This window comes from Pseudonaja textilis, chromosome 1 (genome assembly GCF_049901715.1).
Source record: "Pseudonaja textilis isolate UNSWEBS1 chromosome 1, rPseTex1.2, whole genome shotgun sequence".
Classification (NCBI taxonomy): Eukaryota; Metazoa; Chordata; class Lepidosauria; order Squamata; family Elapidae; genus Pseudonaja; species Pseudonaja textilis.
This window is the reverse complement of record NC_141990.1, coordinates 16520690-16540566: the sequence shown is the minus strand read 5'-3', so window position 1 is coordinate 16540566 and position 19877 is coordinate 16520690. Positions and strand designations below refer to the sequence as shown.

At 36.7% G+C, this 19877-nt stretch overlaps 1 protein-coding gene across 4 annotated transcripts in view; it reads left to right on the top strand.

Annotated features, from left to right (window-relative positions):
- Window positions 1–19125, top strand: part of LRWD1 (leucine rich repeats and WD repeat domain containing 1) — a 31467-nt gene extending 12342 nt beyond the window's left edge. For 2 of the 4 annotated variants that reach the window (XM_026708712.2, XM_026708710.2), the window contains 15 exons: window positions 2374–2513; window positions 3704–3938; window positions 6168–6287; window positions 7998–8150; window positions 8483–8689; window positions 10142–10486; window positions 10707–10833; window positions 11774–11883; window positions 13476–13683; window positions 13945–14017; window positions 14106–14249; window positions 15253–15350; window positions 16296–16454; window positions 16902–17026; window positions 18665–19125. In XM_026708712.2, the coding sequence (XP_026564497.1) occupies window positions 2434–2513; window positions 3704–3938; window positions 6168–6287; window positions 7998–8150; window positions 8483–8689; window positions 10142–10486; window positions 10707–10833; window positions 11774–11883; window positions 13476–13683; window positions 13945–14017; window positions 14106–14249; window positions 15253–15350; window positions 16296–16454; window positions 16902–17026; window positions 18665–18805 (2325 nt within the window). In that variant the 5' untranslated portion in view covers window positions 2374–2433 and the 3' untranslated portion in view covers window positions 18806–19125. Of the gene's footprint in view, window positions 1–1174; window positions 1222–2373; window positions 2514–3703; window positions 3939–6167; window positions 6288–7997; window positions 8151–8482; window positions 8690–10141; window positions 10487–10706; window positions 10834–11773; window positions 11884–13475; window positions 13684–13944; window positions 14018–14105; window positions 14250–15252; window positions 15351–15514; window positions 16455–16901; window positions 17027–18664 lie in introns of those variants that run through there. The other 2 variants (XM_087926693.1, XM_087926706.1) reach the window with 2 other exon arrangements.
- Window positions 19126–19877: the final 752 nt, after the last annotated feature.

Genomic DNA, 19877 nt, shown 5'->3' with positions numbered 1-19877 from the left:
TGTTTTATTGATTGCATGTAATATTCTAATTTTCTGAGATTGTGGATTTAGGGTTTTCATGAGCTGTAAGCCATAATCATCACAATTATGACAAACCATGGCTTGAACTATCTTGCTTTGCATGTAATGAGTCTCACCTTTTAGTTTCACCTTTTAAGTTGCATTACTGAAATAAACGAACTTTTGCACGATACTCTAATTTTTTGAGTTTCACCTGTATACAATCATTTCTTCAAGTAACTGGTCAGATACTAATTTCCTCTTTAGCTTATTATGATAAAATAGCATCCTGCAAAATCTAAAAAAAAGGATGAGGCAGTGTGAAAATAGGCTGCAGGAGGCTTCAAAATACTGATGTGCAATCAGTCACATTTATAAAAAATGAATTAGAAGCATTCATGAAAATAAATGACACTGGAGGCAGTATTTACATTTCCTCTTAGATAAATAAATCCATAAAAATAGTAATGCTTTTTAAAGACCATCACATTAAGTTTGGTGTATGCCAAGGGATATTTCGATTGATGCTGAGGATCCCTGCTGGGAGACAAGTCTGGCTTATATGGAGTACATTTTCAACATGGAAATAAGTTATGTGTGTATTAAAGCACTGGTGTTTTTATGTATCAGGCATTTTAGTTTTTGACTTGAATGTGGGAGTTCTGTTCTTTCTGGCTGTGCAACTTGTCTAAAATAGAGAAGATACAGCTGATCTAAACTAAATAAGTAAAAACATTAAAAGTATTGCTCAGTTTCATAAAATGCCAATTGAATATCCAAGTAACATCAAACGATAATATTAAGTGACGAAATCCACCTGTTTGCCAGATTTGTCTCCCAGCATCCCTTTTTAGGTCTTAAACACCCCCACCCCCCGCAGCTTGCCCTTTAAATCTCTGCAAAATGTGAGGGATCCACTTCCCCTTTATCCACCCCAGCAACAATATCTATTAAAAGGAACAGAAAATTTGATAATGCCTATTCCATTTTTAAAAAATTCTTTCCTGATCATTAAGCAAATTGGCTGGCTGAACTTTTGCTTTGCCAAGGAGCACACTGCAGCACTAAGTGTGGTTATGTTTTCAAATTAATGGGGCAAGGAAGAAATAATTATCTTCTTCCATACTCCCATGACAATTGGGATAATGCTGAAGTACTATGCACTTCGTTTCAGTCTATTTTCCCAAGATTGGATAAGATGTTCCTGCTCCTGAAGTGAAGGTTTGTTTATCTTTCTCTGGGATATTCTCCTTGGAATATATATTTTTTCCTTCTGGCTACTGCTTTGCTTTGAAGACCTAATGTAAGCAGATGTTTATAGCCTAAGAATGTGAGACTGAATGAATTCTGAATGACTGAAAGAACTCTTGAACAAGGCTTAATATTAATCATAAGTAATATTGAAAGAAATCTTAATAAATGAGTGATTAACCTTCTCTATTTCGTATGGGAGGGGGGACAGTAAACACTATATGATGACCAGAGTATTAAACAGAGCCAGAGGTGCCTGGACATAGTTTAGCTTCTGAGTTAGCTGCATTGCTGGTTCAGAACATTTGATAAATTTATCATGATTTTGCTATGCTTGGCATAATATACCCAAGATGGCTGATGGTAGCCTAGAAGCTATAATAGCAGAGTTAATTCACTGGAGAATGATTTGCTATGCAGAATGGTTTACTATGCCATCAGCAAGTACTAGAATCCAACAAGCTAACATTAGAAAGCAGATAAAAACTAGAATACCGAAATGCCTTAATTTAGAGCTTATCTGGCTGAATATAAATCCACATTTTTAAGGGGTGGGGGAATGTGAATGAAATGTTCAACCCTTATAAATGCTCAGAAGCAATCCCAAGGGGAGAGGAGGGAGAAACCTCCATTTGCAGGAAACAAACCCCTAAAGCAGTTCAGAAAATTCTCAGTTTAGCACAGTACCATAAAAATGAAGAAACTGCAATAATCAGAGTAAAGTAACCTGTCACAATACCTCTGAGGTAGAAGGGTGGTCACAATTTCAGGAAAACATAGCTACTGTAGTAGGAGACCAATTACTGTAGTAGACACCTTGTTTCACATGGGATTATTTTTCTAAAATAAAACGAAAGTCAGAATCCCAAAATTAAATAAATTTTTTGACAGATGTTGGTATGTTAAACTGGCATGTATAAATAAATACAGAAGTGTCTTCAAATTTCAAAAGAGACACAAGCCACATTTCTTAGGTTGCCTCCAACCTGCATTTCAGTCCAATATTACTAAAGAAGATTAGAATGCCTATACTGCAACAGTACCCCTACCTGAGCAATTATTTCATTGATCTGCAACATTGAGATGATATTTAAACGATTATCTTGTTTTTCTTTTTACCAGCAACATTTCAAGAAGATTAAATATATTCTTGGAGCTGCTGAATATTGGAAGGTACTAAGTATGACTAAAATAACTACAGAACTTCTGTTGGAAAGAGCAGTGCCCAAATCTACAAGGCTACGAAAGATCAAAACGTTGAAGTAAGCGTATGTGTGTGTACATAGAACTCCACAAATCTGACTTTTAAGAAAAAGAAAATCCATACAGTATTACTCCTAGTCCCTCATTTTTGTCAATCTTTACAGCAAATTCAGTAGTGATTTTACCCTTTCTCTTTTCTCCCCAAAATTACAGCTACAAAATACATAAATTAACCTAAAGCAAAAGTACAAAATTGAGCATAATATTATGATTTAATTTTGTTGTTGGATATTAATCTTTTGTATGCCACCCAGAATCATTATTGTGAGATGGGCTGCCAGATAAATTATTTAAATAAATAAATAGCAGTATCAACAGCAATCATGACAACTTTCAATTTGAAGTTGATACTATACTCTGTAATAGAGTTTTAATCAACAACAATTCAGTTCTGCTAAATGTAACCATCCATTCTGATATCTTTTCCCAGATTAATTAGTGGGATGATTTTTTTAAAATGAGTATTTTAAGAACTATTTTGTTCCTGCTAGTATTCCTGAAATTATTCTGAAATGCAACTGAAAAATCTTCAAATTATGAAATATAGATAATCTTTTATGTGAACAGTGAATAATTAAGGTAACAGTGGTTTTTAAACATTTTAATTAAATTAAATTTAGGATAGTACTCTGTTTCACTGTAAATTAATTGATGTAACCTAATAGTCTGTGCAAGTTAGTACAAGTAATCCTTGCTTAACGACCACTCATTCAATGAACTTTTAAGGTTATGATGATGCTTGCACATACCATCCCCATGGTCACAGAATCATAATTTGGGCACATGATGACTGGCCTGCATTTTCAAATGTTGTAGTATCCTGTGGTTACATGATCACTATTTATGACTTTTCCCACCAGCTTCTGGTAAGCAAAGTCAATGGGGAAGTTTAGGAAGTTGTGAAATGCAGTGATATAAAATCCTTGCTTAACAACCTGTGGTCCTAGCTTAATGACTGCTGCAAAAATGCTATTGTAAGTCATCATAGTCATGACTCCAGCACTTTGCTCTGACACTTTTGGTTCCAGTTAAGGTCATTAAATGAAGATTACCTGTTTATGTTTTTCATCGTAGAGAGTCTGATGTTTCCATTTTTGGGGATTTTTAACATAAAACAGAATGTTCCAAAATGTGGATGGGATGGCTATCAGTAATATATATATATATATGGAATCATTTCCCCCTCCAGCTTGTCCAAGTTGCAAATAACCACAGAAGATTTGGCGCCACAGTTATTCTCTCATCTCCGCCATCTCCAGGAACTTGATCTCTCTGACAATCTCTTAGAACGGCTTCCTGACAATCTCAGTTTGCCAAATCTCCGCATCCTAAATTGTAACAACAATCACTTGGAAGATGTGACAGCCTTTCAGCAGTTTCCACAGCTGGAGGAGCTCACCTATGCCAACAATGTATACCTGACAGTGAGTATATCTGGCAGCCAGTAGAAGTTCTGGTCCTTGCAATTACTTCATGGAGCACTGCTGTCCTTATACAGCTGAAAAGTTGCAGTAAGAGCAATAATTCTAATGCCTTTATGTCCCAGAGTAAAGTAAATTCTGCTTATTTTAGGGGTGTTGGACATTCTCTGGTCTCATCATCTATCCTCAGTGAACAGTATAGTTCATTTAAGATTATTTGATGCTGCAGTTATTCATCTATTTATAACAGTCTTGCCATCATGTTACAGAGTTGTAGCTCAAAATGTAAAGGAAAAATTGGGATTTAGAATAGTAATAGCACTTAGATTTATATACTGCTTTACATTTCTTTACCGCCTTCTCTAAGCAGTTTACAGAGTTAGCCTATTGCCCCCAACAATCTAGGTCCTCATTTTACCCACCTCGGAAGGATGGAAGGCTGAGTCAACCTTGAGCCTTGGTGAGATTTGAACTGCCAAATTGCAGGCAGCTGACAGTCAGCAGAAGTAGCCTGCAGTACTGCATTCAACCACAGTGCCACCATATTTGATTTCAAACATATGAAAGTATATGAATTGCCTGAAAATACGGGTCTTTAAATGCAATTTAACTCAATCTCAATCCTAATTGATTTTCAGTTGCATTTGCTCAGATGTGTTGTCTCTAAATATATGTATAGGTTAAGGGGAAAAGTTGACCTCCCACACTGCTTCCCCATTCCCTTTTAAAGTGAAAGAAGAGCAGAGTTGAAATGTCCACTTCCAGTTTTAGCTGAACTTCCTTCTAAAAATACTTTTGTGAAATATTTACTGATTTCAACGTGTAAATGAAATTAAAACAGTTTAAACAACTACATATGTTTACCATTTTACAAGAACAGTTGCTATATTATGTTCTTTAAAAAGGCTGAGAATCTTTCAGAGAAAGTTTTGAAATATCCACCACTAGCTAACCTGAGAGCCTTTGATGAGTATGCATTTAAATAGATAATATATATAAAATTTGATAGAAACAAGCTCTAACAGATTTTGGTGCATTTTGTTATTTTTCATTTTTATATATCAAATTTATTTGCTGCCCAGCTCATGGTTCAGAAGGCTTAGGATTCTGTAGAAAAAATATTTATCATTGAAACAGAAATCTGCACAGAGGAGAGTTGTTTACATCATCTCTTTTAGATTGATCCTACCTTCTTAACAATCCTAACTAACTAATTAATTCAGATTAACTGGATCATTATAAATTCTGGGTGCTGAATCTAAGATGCTCTAGGGGTCGCCAACCTTTTGGACCTCAGGGACCACCAAACTCATAATTTTAAATCCCAGGGACCTCTAACCTGTTCTGTGGGTGTGGCCTAATTTGTGGGTGTGGCTTGGTGGCCATGTGATTGGCTGGGCATGGCTTGTATGTAAATAATATAAATATAAATACTCAATTTTTTATAAAAAAAGAGCAACTTTTACCCAAAATCAGGCGGGCAGATTGAGTTGCTCACAGAATCACAGATTCATTCAGAAATCTATCTGCCAATGGCTAGCTCAGTCTGTCACATAAAATTTGCTTGCAAGCAAACTCACAAAATTAACTCACAACGCACCATGTATGTAAATATTGAATTTTTTATTTAAAAAAGAGCAACTTTTACCCAAAATCAGGCAAAGCAGGCAGGCAGATTGAGTTGCTTACAGAATCACAGATTCATTCAGAGATCTATCTATCTGCCATCGGTTAGCTCAGTCTCTCAAATTTGCTTGCCATGAGTCTGCACTGAATAATAGAACCTTCAGTCCTAAGAGAGGTTCGGCTGTGCTTAAAAGCAGAGCCGACGATCTAAAGACTAGCTAGAAAGAAAGAAATCCAACCATTTCCTGCTTCCTAGCTAATCTAAATCTCCCGGCACAGCAGAACACCTGATGGTCGGAAAAAGGAAAAATAGCAATTTAGCAGGCAAGTTTATCGGGTAAGGAGTGAGTGGGTGGGGAGGGTTCCCGCAAGCCATGTGGGCTGCGCAGCCTTGTGTTTCTGCGCAGCCTGGATTAATTGCTTTGGGGGGGTGCTCTGGAGGTGAGATTTCTCTGTGGCTCACCAAAATTTTCTCTGGCCCACCGGTTGGCAATTGCTGCTCTAGACAGCAATGGTGTTGGACTGAGTTGGACTGTAGAAGCTTACCACATGAAGATTTTGCTTTCAAGACTTCTTTTAAGACAAGACTACTCTTTTTTTCTCTAGCCCAGTGATGATTATAAGGTTATATTTCTTTTGCAAAATCTCCGTCAGTTGAATGGCAAAGACATCACCAAGCTGGCCAATCATGTGAGAGTCGTCAACAGTCGAGAGCTAACTAATAGAGTAAGTGACGAAGTATGAATAATTTCTTAGATGGTAATCAAAAGTTGTACAGCATTTTTAAAGATGTTAGAGGAAATTAATGAAGTGAAAGTGATTTCCTTTTTTTATAAATTTGAAGCTTTTTAGTTGAAAGAGTAGTATAATAGTGATTTAGATAAATATTTTGCTCATCAATTTTGCAAAATTGAACTATAGCTTTGATTTTCATATGTGTATTAGAACATTGCTAATCAGAAATATATATACAATAAATGAGCAATTTTCATTTTCTTTCCATGCCTATAAAAATCTAGAAGCATATTGAAAGCATAAGAAACATGTTGACTGCTTTTTGTGTCCCATTTTTTCTTTGGTTCTTTATGCAACTAACAACATAATTGCTTTGTGTATCAATTTAGGTATAAATTTTAACCAGTACTACATTCCACAAGTGCCTCTAAACTTATTCCTTCCTCTTTTGTATGTGAATTTATTTATTTGGAAAAATACTCTTAATTTTTCCATTAATAGGCTCCTAAAATACAATGTTTCAACATTGAAATAGCTGCCAAAGAAATATGAAATGAATTATGGATATTAAACATTTAGTTATTGTGATTGATTTAGTGATTGATTTACTTAGTGGGTCTATATGATTTTTTTTACTTGTATAGTTTTATTCTTAAGCTAACAATTGCTTTTATAATCAAAATACAATAACAATGTTTGGGAAATTTTTATAGAAACTTCGCAATACAAAAACATTATGACTGGCTGAGATTGTAAAATTGACCGCTGATGAAAAGCAAAACCTTGTCTACTCTATTTCCATTAGGAAACTACTTTGGGACTTTTTGCTGGAAAAGGATTGAAATAAAACTCTGATTTTGGATCCGATGATTAGATCTCTTTTTACAGAAACATTGTGGCATTGTTATTACTTTTGTTTCTTATGTATGTCTTACATGTTATGCTTTTATTTTTGTTTAAACTTCGAGTAAGACATTATTTTATGGTATTATATATTTATATCTGTAGTAAAGAAATTGGAAGTTAATCTTTTTCTAATGCTAATCAAACTAGGAGTCTTCTAGTCCAACCCCCTGCTCAAGCAGGAGACCCTATACCATTTCAAGTGGTTGTCCAGTCTCTTCTTAAAAACCTCCAGTGATTTTACTATTTCATAGTAAGTTTTAGTAAATCATTTTATATCTTTTTTCCTGTTAAATATTTAATTCTTTTTCATGCTTTTCTTTTTTTTCCTAACTTTTTATATTTTTTATCAGTTTTTGAAATTCAACACAGGAATATTTTTAAAAAAGGAGAACCTTTTAATAGTTAAAAGATAGGATGACAGGCATGATTAGATTAATATGGATCTAGAAAAAAACGTTTCCTGAAGTATCCATGGTTGAGATTAATAAAGTCAAGATGCTGCCTGCAACTCTAAAATTGAAAATCCACGGCATTTTAAGATGTGGAACATCCGCAATGCACATTTAGAAAAGATGGAATCTTGATTATATGGCTGTAGTGCTATCTTGATTTTTATTTTATTTTATTTTTTGTGTGCCCTGTGGATGCCTCTATTTTTTTGTTGCTACTTTAGCTGCTGGACACTTGAACAGAGTGTATTAGCTAAAAATTTCTAACATTGCATCATGGAAAGTTTTGTATAGGACCATGTATGGCTTCCCAGATAACTTCATTATATGTCTGCCTTTTTTCTAGGTCTCTGCTCATTGGGGAAAAAATTTTCAAAACCAGATGCCTAAAACATTGTCTTCTGAACAACTGAAGCCAATTAGAAAAAAGTTCATCAGGTCTGCACAAGCTCATGTAGCATATGGTCCCAGCTCACTCAGTGATTTCACACGTTGGAGGGTAAATTCAGACTATGAATTGTTTGCAGTCTTGTCACATAGATATGTAGAATTTTGGTCAGTAGATGACATTTAGAAAAAAGTAGCGCAGCAAAGCCAGAGTGTTTAACCAATATGATAGCTTTGTGAGACATAACCTTCACACATGAAATCAAGACACCACTAACTGGTGGTAAGTCAGAACAAAGCTTACAGTAGTTAGAGTTAGCATTAGTGTTAGAGTTAAGGCTTTTTTGAAGTCTACACACCTTAAAGTTGCTGAGGTTGAGAGACACTATTCTAAATTCCTTTCCTATTATAACAATTTCACAAGGCTGTATTCTCTTATTTTAGGTGAAAATGATTGCTGAGGAATTCCTCACTTCGTTGATTAATGAAGAACATAAGCCTGCTACAGAAACAGCAGCAGAATCAATAGAGGAGCAAGAGGAGGAGGAGGAGGAAGAAGAAGAGGAGGAGGAGAAAGAAGAGGAGGAGGAAGAAGAAAAAGAAGAAATTAAAAAAAATACCACGGAGGCTGACAAAAAAGTTACTGCTAAGGTCAGAACTCAAGAACTTCTTTGTTGGACCACCTCAGTCAAATTCAGAGATCTTCCATCATTAGTTCTGGATAGGAATATGTTGTCCCATGTGAAACTGCTACAGAGTTTGGGAGATTTCCTGTCCTTGAACAATTTAAACCATTTTTCCAATGCAAGCAGTACAATAAAATATCCTTTCTTTTAATGTTCCCCTTTAATAATGTTTCCATCATTTAGGAAGCAATCCCCACCAAATACAGGGAAATCTGTTTGGAAGTATTGTTTCACACATGATAAACTACTCGCTGTAAACCACATGTCTTAATGCAGTAAGTGAAGCTAATCTATATGACTTATGTCAGGAAAGGATTTTGTGCGTATTTTATCATAGAAAATTCATTCTGGAAGGAAGGTTGTAGCATTTTTTTTCCAGTGCTGTGTAAGAGATATATTTTTGCAGTTACCAAAATGGAATTTTACACCAAAATGGAATGGCTAGAGAGAAGTTCCCTGAAGGTGAGCTCCAACATGAATCTGAAAGCTCAGAAGACAAAACTTCTGGTCCCGGTGACCGACCCAAATTGGATCCATGGAATTTTATTATCTATTTATCAAATTTTAAAACCACTCATCTCCCTCGTAGAGAGACTCTGGGCATGTACAGATAAAATATCAAATTATAAAAACAGTATGTACCATGTAAAATTTAAAAAGGCAAGAGTGAATTAAAAACCTGTGAAAGTTAAAAGGCGGGGGAAGGATTTTTCAAGTACTAACCAGCCTCCCAGCTGCAGGCTCCTATGTGAGCCCTAAACTAAGCCGCTGAGCCCTTTTTTTACTCTTTTTCTGGAAGGCCAAAAGAATGGGAGGCCCTCACTTCCAGGAGGAGAAAGTTCCACAGGCTGTGGAATGGCTGAGAAGACTCTCTTCCTGGATTCCACCAGTTGGAATTCTTTAACTGACAAGTCTGCAACATACCTTTCCTGCCTGACTGGGTGGGACAGCCCAATATCATGGAACAAGAATGGTTCTAAAGATAACCTGGCCCATGCCATGTAAGGCTTGAAAGGTCATAACCAACACCTCGAACTGGAACCAGAAGTAAACTGGCACCCAGCGCAGCTTGCACAGTAAAAGTATTACATGAACCATTCTTGAATGCCTAAGATTACCTGTGAGGCTGCATTCTATATCAGCTGAAGCTTCTGGATGTCTTTCGAGGCTGGCCCCATGTACAGCATACTGCAACGGTCTAGTGGATTATGAATGGATTATTTTCCGTTAATGCCAGTAGGAAAGGTAACGGTGGATGGTGCTGTCTCGGATGTGAAGATAATACTCATCTGATTGGGGGATATTGTAGATTTAAGCAGAAGTCCAGGCAAATTTTTCTGTTGGGAAAGTTACCTTGCACAATTGAGATTACTTTGACAATAACATGTTGAACATTGCTGATCTTTATTTTTACTAGAGACCAGTAACTCCCAGCAAGAGGAAAGGGGCTCGTTCCAAAGGAAGAGCAAAGAGCAAGAGATCCCATTCTCAAAGCAGTTCCAAGGAAGAAGCATCACCCAGCCCCAAGAAGCTCAGCCGCTTGCAGGATGAGCACAATACTGAGGCCACAAAAGCCTCTCGCACACAGGCCAAGGAATCCCAGACCCCTCCGGATCCTGACGGAGCCCATCGGAATGGAGGGCGGCTTCCAAAAGCACAAAGCTACAAAAAGGTCACTCAGCAGAAAGAAGAGCACAAAGAGGAAGAGGAAGAGGATGAAAGAGATGTTTGCAGCACTCCAGTGAAGGACTTGGAATGTGAGGTAACCCATTTGCTTCCACTCTCAAGGATATATATAGCATATTAACTCTGTGAGTCACTTAGTTATATAATGATGTGGCAAAGGGCTACTTTAAAAAGGTTGACTTTAAAACATGGCTGTGTTGCGCACCTAACTAGATTTTAACTCCATCCAGAAAACCTATGTTTTGTTCTACGTATAACGGGACATTGTGTGTTCAAAGCTTTCTGCCTTCTTACAGGAAACAATTACCCTCGAACCGGTCCATTTTCTACAATGTCATAGTAAGGCCAACAACAGGGATGACTTCAAGACCCAATTATGGGCCTGTGTTTTTGAGCCACCACTAGATTGTGGGACGAGAAAAGGTGAGCATGGTCTAGTAGCTTGGGCTGTCCTAAAAGAAAAATGCCAGTCAATAAACCTGGTTACAGGAACACTAATTCTTCTTGTGAATTCTGAATTTTTATGCATATTGTTCCATAATTTTTACATGTTTACTTTTTCCAGCAACTTGCTTATTTGCATTTCAAATATGAAGGTGTATTTGTATTTCAAATACAGGAGCTGCTATTTTTCAGTACATTTATAATTCATGGTATTCCAGTAGTAAAGAAATTGCAGTTACCATGTGGTGATCAGTCTGGTGCCCACTTCTAATTTAATAAAAATGCAAAGAGACAGGACCAAATTAGGACTTAAAGTTTTTGGCAAAGGGCCTAATTCTAATGTTATATGTTAAAAGAGTATCAGGCTTGTCTGGGAAACTTTACTCTTGCAGTACAGGTAGTCTCACTTAACCACCACAATTGGTATTGCCAACTCCATCGTTGAGTCATTAAGTGAGATGTCATATGACTGCAACATGTAATGTCACTGCAAATTTCTCTATTGACCCTGCTTGTCAGAAGCTGATTGCAAAGCATGTAAAGGCAATAATGTGATCATGGGACACCATGACAGTCGTAAACACACACTTGTTACAAAAGACTTGAATCATGTGACCATGGAAATGCCGCATGGATTGTAAATGCAAGGACTGGTTGTGAAATTACTTTGTCAGCGCTCTCATAACGTCAGACAGTTACTAGCAGGGCAGTCATTAAGTGAAGCCTACCTGTATGAAGAATAAACTGGCCTACTAAATTGAGTGTAGTAATGCTGGATTCACACTTATAAAAGTACATAGGTAATAGGTATGGAATATACCCATTGTAAGTATTTGAATATCTTTCACTTCTACAGCAATTGAAAACAGGAGGCTTATGATGACAAGAGGATTACAGTCCCTGTGCTTTTATCTTTCAGACCCTGTGGTGAGCTCTTCTAGGACAGCAGCTACCTGTGGCGGAGATTCTGTTTGTTTGGTTGACTGTGAAACAGGCATTGTTTTGAAAAAGTACAAAGTGACTGGGGAGGTAAGGGAAACACAATTGCTCTCGACTTTCTGCTTTTTATTTAATGGGACATTGATCAAAAGTTTTATTAATGCAGTGATGTCCCTTAATGCACCCCATGACTTAACACTGCGGCTGTGTTGAATTCTCTTCTTCAAAATACCTGAATTCTATAACTATAAAGTTTTCTGTTGAATTGAAATTTGTCATCAGAAGAGTGGCAGGATGCTGCTAAATTATAATCAGAAAATCTTTAAAAAGCGAACGTGAGTAAACTATTATCCCTTCCCCCTTACAAATTCAGTGCAGTTTTTAACAGGTTTGTGTGTAAGTTAGAATGTTTGGACTTCCAGGGGAAAAAATAGCAAACTGAAGATATCTCCACAAAAGGTAGACTGAACGACTGCGGCAGAATGAAGAATCAGCAAGTAGACACACTCTTCATGATTCCTCTCCTGGGTGAGGAGAGGACGTGATCATCCACAAGTGCTCCAGATAGTTACTTCTTGTATAGAGACTACAAAATGGCAGTCTTTGGAGAGTTTAGAGCTCTGAGTGATGAGGGAGATAATCATTTTGCTCAAATGATGGTTGATGGCATTGAAAGGTCACTATATTCACATATTTCATTTTCTAACCACTTTCAGAAATTGCTTTTAACTGCTTCTACTATTAGGAACCTTACTTTAGATAGATAAGCCTGAAAACATTAGATGAGTTTCCTTCAATCCTTAGTGAAAGATGTTTAAACACAAGTTAAGGATTTTTAAAAAAAGTTTTTCAATAAACAGTAAAAAGGTGATTAGAAGTTTAATTTTAGAAAGTTACAAATGGAATAAGTATACAGTTATAGGATGAAGCAAAATATTTTAATGTTGGACATATTAAAAGATATTTTTGAATAATGGACTTGAGTATCTGTCTTTAGATTGCATCAAAAAGACATTATGAAGGAAGAAAGTTCTTTCTGACAAGACCAGGCTGAGTTGAAACTGAATTTCTACAAGAAATGGAAAAATATGCTACACCGAACATGCAAAATAATGCAGTTGATGTCTTAATAATTAAAAGGGATATATGTATAACAAACCAAGAGATGCCTGGATATGCAAACCTGGATAATTTTCCTGTGTTGGATTTGCAGAAGAGTCTGGTTAAAGCTTTGAAAAAAATTGTGGGGTGGGGCAAAGAAAAAAGGAAAAGAAATCAAGTTCCATTTAAAACATTATTTAAAAGGATTAAAAGACTGAAATAGCAAGGGTTTGTTTAAAAAGAGATGTGGGGAAAAGAGATTATTTGTTATACGGTATTTTAAGAGAAAATAATCTACTAAAATTGTTTATATTCTCATGACGGGAGAAATAACTACTTTATGTTCTTCTTTTCCTTTACTACATTCTTAGTTTTCTTTCTTATTGTTTTTTCTTTTCTTTTTTATGCACTTCTATTTTTTCTTTTTCTTTTTGGTTTAGTTTTTTTAAATCATTGTAAGGGCAATTTTTTCATAAAACTACTGTTAAAAAAATTGTTTGGTGCCCATGGTTGTTTATATCCAAGTCTACCCAAACTTCTAGTCTTGCATGGATTCCTCTTCACCAATACTTTTTCACCAGGAGTTTTACACTGTCACATGGACAACTCTGACAATGGTAACAAGTGATGGGAGAAAGAAAAAACACAACGTTTTGGCTGCTGCTGGGAGAAGAGGAATCGTAAAGCTAATTCATGTGACTGCCGATTACTGTTATGGAGAAATCAAGGCTCACAAGAAACCCATTGCTACTGCTTGCTTTAGTCCAACCTGTGAAACGCACCTTTTCAGTAAGACACCTTATGTTCTCCCATCACTCATTTCTTCTCAGCAGTCCACCATTTTTGAGTCAAGGCAAGAGCAGACTGCCTTGCTTGGTCTGCAAGTACAAAGAGTAATAAGCTAAATCATGTTGTCATCTTTGGAAATAGCTGCAATATTCTGGGGTTCTGAGTTTGAAGGAGGTGGGTCTTATTTTTTTAATTTGTTATTTGGAAGCCTATATTTTTATTTCATTGCATCTCTTTTTCCCCTCATCTGTCTCCCAATAGCTGCCTCCTATGACAAAAAAATATGTGCGTGGGACATTGGAATTCCAGACTGTGACTATAACTTCAAAGAAAGGTAATGATATAGGATTCCACCTTTCACATCTGCAAAGTGATGTTTGCATTAAAAGAAGAGAGTGACTAAAATGTATTTCATTTGTTAGGCAACTGATGGTACTGGAGACCATTTCCACACCTTTACGTATTGCCTTAGTACCCTCTTGCCCAGATCGGTTCTTGGTGGCTGGTTGCGAACAGGGCTGCTTTGCCTGGGATATTAGACTGGATGATAAGCCGCAGAAAAACAGGTGAGTAGAAGGTGTCTTCCTGGGGAAAATCTAATTGTGTGGCTGCTAAGAATTTATACCAATTTTATGGCATGTAATCAGCTCATGCCTCATATTGGAAAGATAAATTACAAGTAGTCCTTGAATTACAACCGTGAGCCTGGCAATTCTAGTCATAAGTTGTGACAGTCATAAAGCATGTTATCACATCAGCAAACCTGATCTCATAACTTTTTTTGTGGCAGTTGTTAAGCAAACATGGTGGCTATAAACTCATTGTAAACTCATTGTTTGCTAAGAGGCATCCCCCCCCCCCAGTGTTTAGTGGTTGTAATTGGGACGCTACATCTTTCATCAAAAGAAAACTATACCTCTTTTTTGCCTATTCTATATAAACAATTGGCGATTTTTTTGATAAGAGATCTCGTTGATATCAAACTGTCCTTTACAGGTAGGCAAAAATAAAAAGAGAAGTTAAAACTGAAATTATATTTTAAAATTGGAGTTGGAAAAAATAAGTAGCATTTTTTCAGAGAACTCCAAAACTGAATTTTTTTGGGGGGTGCTATTTATGCAACCCATCTGTGGCTTGGACCCTGAATGGCAAATCAGTTACAATATAACTCTGACTTGTTAGTTATGCCAAATTTAATGCTTTCTATATTCTCCTTACATGTAAAAATGATTAGCCAGCAATGCTAACATCATATAAATGTTTCCAGTTGTCTACTGTTTTTCTAACAGGGGTTGTTCAAGTCTTAGGGTATATTTTTTTCTTCATCTAAATTAATGATTTATCTAGTTAGAGACTAATGGACTGGTCCCAGTGTTCAGCCACTGAACTGTGGTCCAAATTCTGTCAAGATTAACAGTACAAACTACAGCCTATGCATTTTAAAGATGTCTATGTGTTATAAAGGTTTAAAAACAATATATTTAATATTAGAGAATTTGCTTACTGTAGGTTAAAGTTACAGTAATTGCTCAATAGATGGATTCTTTATTTTATTTTCTAACATTTCAGAGCTTTTGAAGTTGAATTTCAATTTCCAGATGATGAAGGGAATGACACCTCTTCTCACCAGGTGGATGGCCTAGCCTTTCTGAATGAAGACATTGTGGGTAAGAAATAAGCATTATGATATGTCTAAGTAAATTAGGGAAATTCATTAGAGCATCTTTTCTTTTCTTTTTTTTTGCATGATCATTTTTTACAAAGAGCCTGTCCCAGGCAAAATAGCAACACATATTCTCAAAATATCTTTTGGCTTAACATGTACATTTAGAAAACAGGGTGGAAGAGGATGAAATGGAAAAACTAAGAGATTAGTATTCCCTCAGAGCTGCTGACCTTGAGTGTAAGGTAAGAATGTTGACTCCCACATCTACATTTACAGAGTAACGATAGAGAAGGGAAATGTTACAATTCTGTGTTAATTCAGTCTGTTCTAGAAAGAATAAGGAGGCTTTGTCCAAACAAGACTTGCATGGAGTTTTTTCCAGGCTGTTCCATGCTTAGTCCAAACATAGAAAATTCTAAAGTCCCTACTATCTATTAGAACTCTTCTATCTTGATATATTTTAATTTAGAATAATAAATGATACCTGAGAGGAACCTATCATTTTACGCTATACACCAGTTTTCCATCTTTGGGAATGTCCAGGACTGTGGACATCAACTCCCAGAATTTTCATCAATCGTCATGGAATTCTGGGAGTTGATATCCATGCTCCTGAAAATTCCCAAAGTTGGAAAAGATTGCTATATGCACATTGGGCCAAATCCACTAAATTCAGTTAATTGATGTTAAAGGCATTTTACAGGATGTATTGTAAGTTATGAGCTTATAGTCATAGCTGTATTAGGGGCTTTATTTTAAGATCCCACCATAATTGCCAGAAAATAAATGTTCTGATGCCATTAATATCACACATTTTACTGAGCCTGCTGTGATAATTGCCTTAATGACAATTGCCTTCAACAGTAGCCAATATAGGAGAAATGCTGATCTAGCACTAGATCCATTGTTTAGCAAGGCTACTAGTGTTTTTTTCCCCCCTCTTCAGTTACCAAGAGTTCAAAGAGAGCATCTATAAACCTCTGGAGCTGGAGTCGCTCTTTCAAACAAGGCAAAGGTGGGCGGAGGACAGTGCAGGCTGTCATCCTGGCTGAACTGGAATGGTCTTCAACAGATCTTCCTTACCTCACTCTCAGCACATGCCCAAGTAAGTGCTGGTATCATGTCTGAATAGCCATGGATATAGTTCCGTCCACGTCTCTGGCACAAACATGTCCTCTGCCACCATCTTAGTCTATTACAGCTGCTATTGCTTATGTTGTCCCCCCAGATAAGCTTGATCAGTTGGGTTAGCAATTTGGGAATGCTATTAAGTAGTAACAGATTATCAACAATGTGTTGTATTTTATGAAATACTGCAGTTCCAGATTAATCTAGGCTTACCTTTGGGGCAGTAGATGATGTTAGCTCCCTGGTTTCAATCCTCAACGTACCAGGACTCCAGACAAGCATTGGGAGAGAGGTGGAGTAAGGATATAGTTGGTAGGAAGGATGGATGCTGATAAGTGAACTGAGAAGGAGCCCCCAGCAAGATGAGCTTCAAATGTGGAATTCAAGCCTGAACAATTTGGTGATACTTGTTTTACTTTTGCAGCAGAAGAATATGTGTTCTGTGGTGATGAGAAAGGAAGCATCTGGATGTATGACCTCAGCAACCATTTGTCAGCTCTTTGTGCCACCAAGGAAGATTGCCCAACCGAGAGAATAGGGCCTTCCCAGGTATTCAAGGATGTATAATCCAATATTGGTTGATTTGAGTTGTAATAAATGTTTTCATTTCATTTATTCGATTTTGAGGTCACTCAGTGCCAAAATGTTCTGGGTAGCTTACAGTGTATTTATTTATTGAATTTATAAATTAAATTTATAAACTTAAAAGTTTAAAGAGCACATGGGTAAGCCTCAACTTATGACAGTAGTTGTGATCAAAATTTCCATTGCTAAGCAATGCAGTCGTAAAGCATGATGGTGTTCCTTAACCATTCCTGCAGTTCTGATTTCCACCATTTACTGAATCCCATGGTTGTTAAACAAGGCAACTTCCTGCCAGGTTTTTACAACCAAGTTAGTTTGTAAGCAGGCTGGCTGGCAGGTAAGTTAGTGACTGCTAGAGGGTGAAAGGGGGTATGAGGAAAGCACATTGAGGCTTAGGGAGGCACATTGAGGCAAGGGGTGTGTGCAAATGGATAGCATAGCACAAGTGCAGAAGGGATAAGAGAGAGTGAATGGATGGAGGACATTTACCCCAGTGACCTTTGTGACCTTCTCTGTTGGCTTCCTGGTTGACTTTCTGGGGAAGCTCCTAAATGGAGATCATGATCCTAGGGCACTGCAATAAGTCATAAATGTGACCTGATTGTCAAACACAGATTATAATCATGTGTCCATAGGGATGCTGGGTGGCTGGAATTCCAAGGACCAGTTATAATCCCCATTTGTTTAGCATAACTTCAAATGATTGCTAAATGATCATTGCACACGTGCTAGCCTTGCATTAATTGAAATTTGGGTTACTCAAACAACCTGGCATCAATTTACAATTTGCACTAAAATAATATTGCATTATTTAAACTTGTACTAATTATGATCTACCTATCTTAATAGTAGGCCTTATCTCCTTAACCACCATTCCTACCATTCAGGCTTCATCAGCTGCTGGCCCTGCCATCCCAAATCAGCATCATTTATCTACAGTACAGTGTGCTGTACTTCATTTAGTTGAAAGAATGATGATCCTCTAAACATGAAAAACCTCCCCTTCGCCCTCTGAAAGAAAATTAAAACTCATTCCCTGTACAGCTTTTTCCTATGAGTTAGGTATAGAAGAAGAGGCAGAACCTGAAGTGTAGTCAAGAGACGACTCAGCCTAGAATCATTATGTCCACAAAAACTCTGTCCAACCCCCACCCCCTTTGAATTCTATTGATTCTTAGCTAACACCAATTTAGTGCTATCAGTTGAGTAGATTCCTGTACAAAGGCATGAGCAATAAATCATCTTAACTGGAACTTAACATATGGTCCTAATTCTTTGCATCTGACAGAGGGATGGGTATGAGAAGAGCTCAGCAAAGGGGTTCGTTTCAGCTTAAATCAAGAAAAAGTGTTTGTCAATCTTACTAGCTTTAAGATGTACTTACTTTAATTCCCTGAATTCCCCAGCCAATATGCTAAGATTGACAAACCTTTATATACCCATATATATAAATTTGTCAGGATTAATATAAAGACTCTTAGCTTTTGACAAACATCCATTGCAATTTTAAAGAAAGTAGCTGATCTCCTAAACATTTTATAGTGCAATAATTTTGTGAATCTCATGAGTTTCTGGATAAATTCCCTCTCTTTTCCCACATAGATTCTAAAGTGGCCGGAATTGAAGGCAAATGGCGAGTTGCTGACAGATGTCTTGGTGAACAATGTGGTCACAGATCCCACTTTTACATATCTAGTCGCGCTGACAGATGTCAACATTGCCGCAATATGGAAGAAAGTCTAGCTGGGATGACAACCCAGAAGGAGCAATCCCATTTTTTCAACCACATTTCAGTAGTGCAGTATTTGTGACTGTTCTGAGATTAATCAGGGTGGGTTAGGGATAGGGATGGGAGTTGGTGGGATGAAATTCATATATATATATATAAGAATTATATATATATCTCAAATGCAAGAAAATCAACCAAAGGTATTGGATGGAACTACATGAGGTTGTTGCCAATGCCGACATCTTTTAACTGTGACTTTGCTTTATTTGTGTCTTAAGTGTATTTGTTTTATAGGACAGTATTTAATAAAACTTGATAAAACATAATTGAAACACTTTTTAAGAAATATGTTAAATATATTTACTTAGGCCACTATCTTGAAGGATCTTGGTGAAAGCTACCTATCCCAAGTTTGCATTGTGCAGGCAGGACTGTTGAACCCACTGAAAAGAAATATTCTTAATTGTAAAGTAATGTGGACTTGTATGTATAAGGATAATTTCATTCAGGCAATTGCATAAAGATTCTCCTTTGAGCAAATTGCAAAAAGGGGGAAGCATGAGAACCTCCTTTAGTAAAAACTATTATCTCATAAGGTGCGGACATAAGTAAAATTTAATTTCCTAATTCTTCATCAGCTGACTGTTGGTGTAATTAACTTTGTCTATTTGCCTACTCTTAGGGAACAATGGCTGTTCTGCAATGAATTCCCTACTCCTTTCTGTTATATACAATTGCCTCTGGGGATACCCTGAGGCACAAAAAATATGTGCTTGAAAAAGCATATTGAGTCAACTTCAAGTGGCTACCAAGAGAGAAGGCTGAAGCATCAACTTTTTAAAAAAAAAATAGTGATGGAATATTTCATTCTTCCCACATTTGCAGAACATAATCAGTACTATAATCTAAACTGGAAAAGGGCACCTTATACTCAATGCAGCTGTTTAATTTGGATGATTAGGTGATCTTTTCTTGTGGGGAAGGGTTCTGAGAAGATACATTTCCCCTTATCCATTGCATTTTAATAAAGAATTTTCTTCCAAATTTTGCCTTCCTTCAGCAGAAAGGCAAGTGATAAGTGCAAGA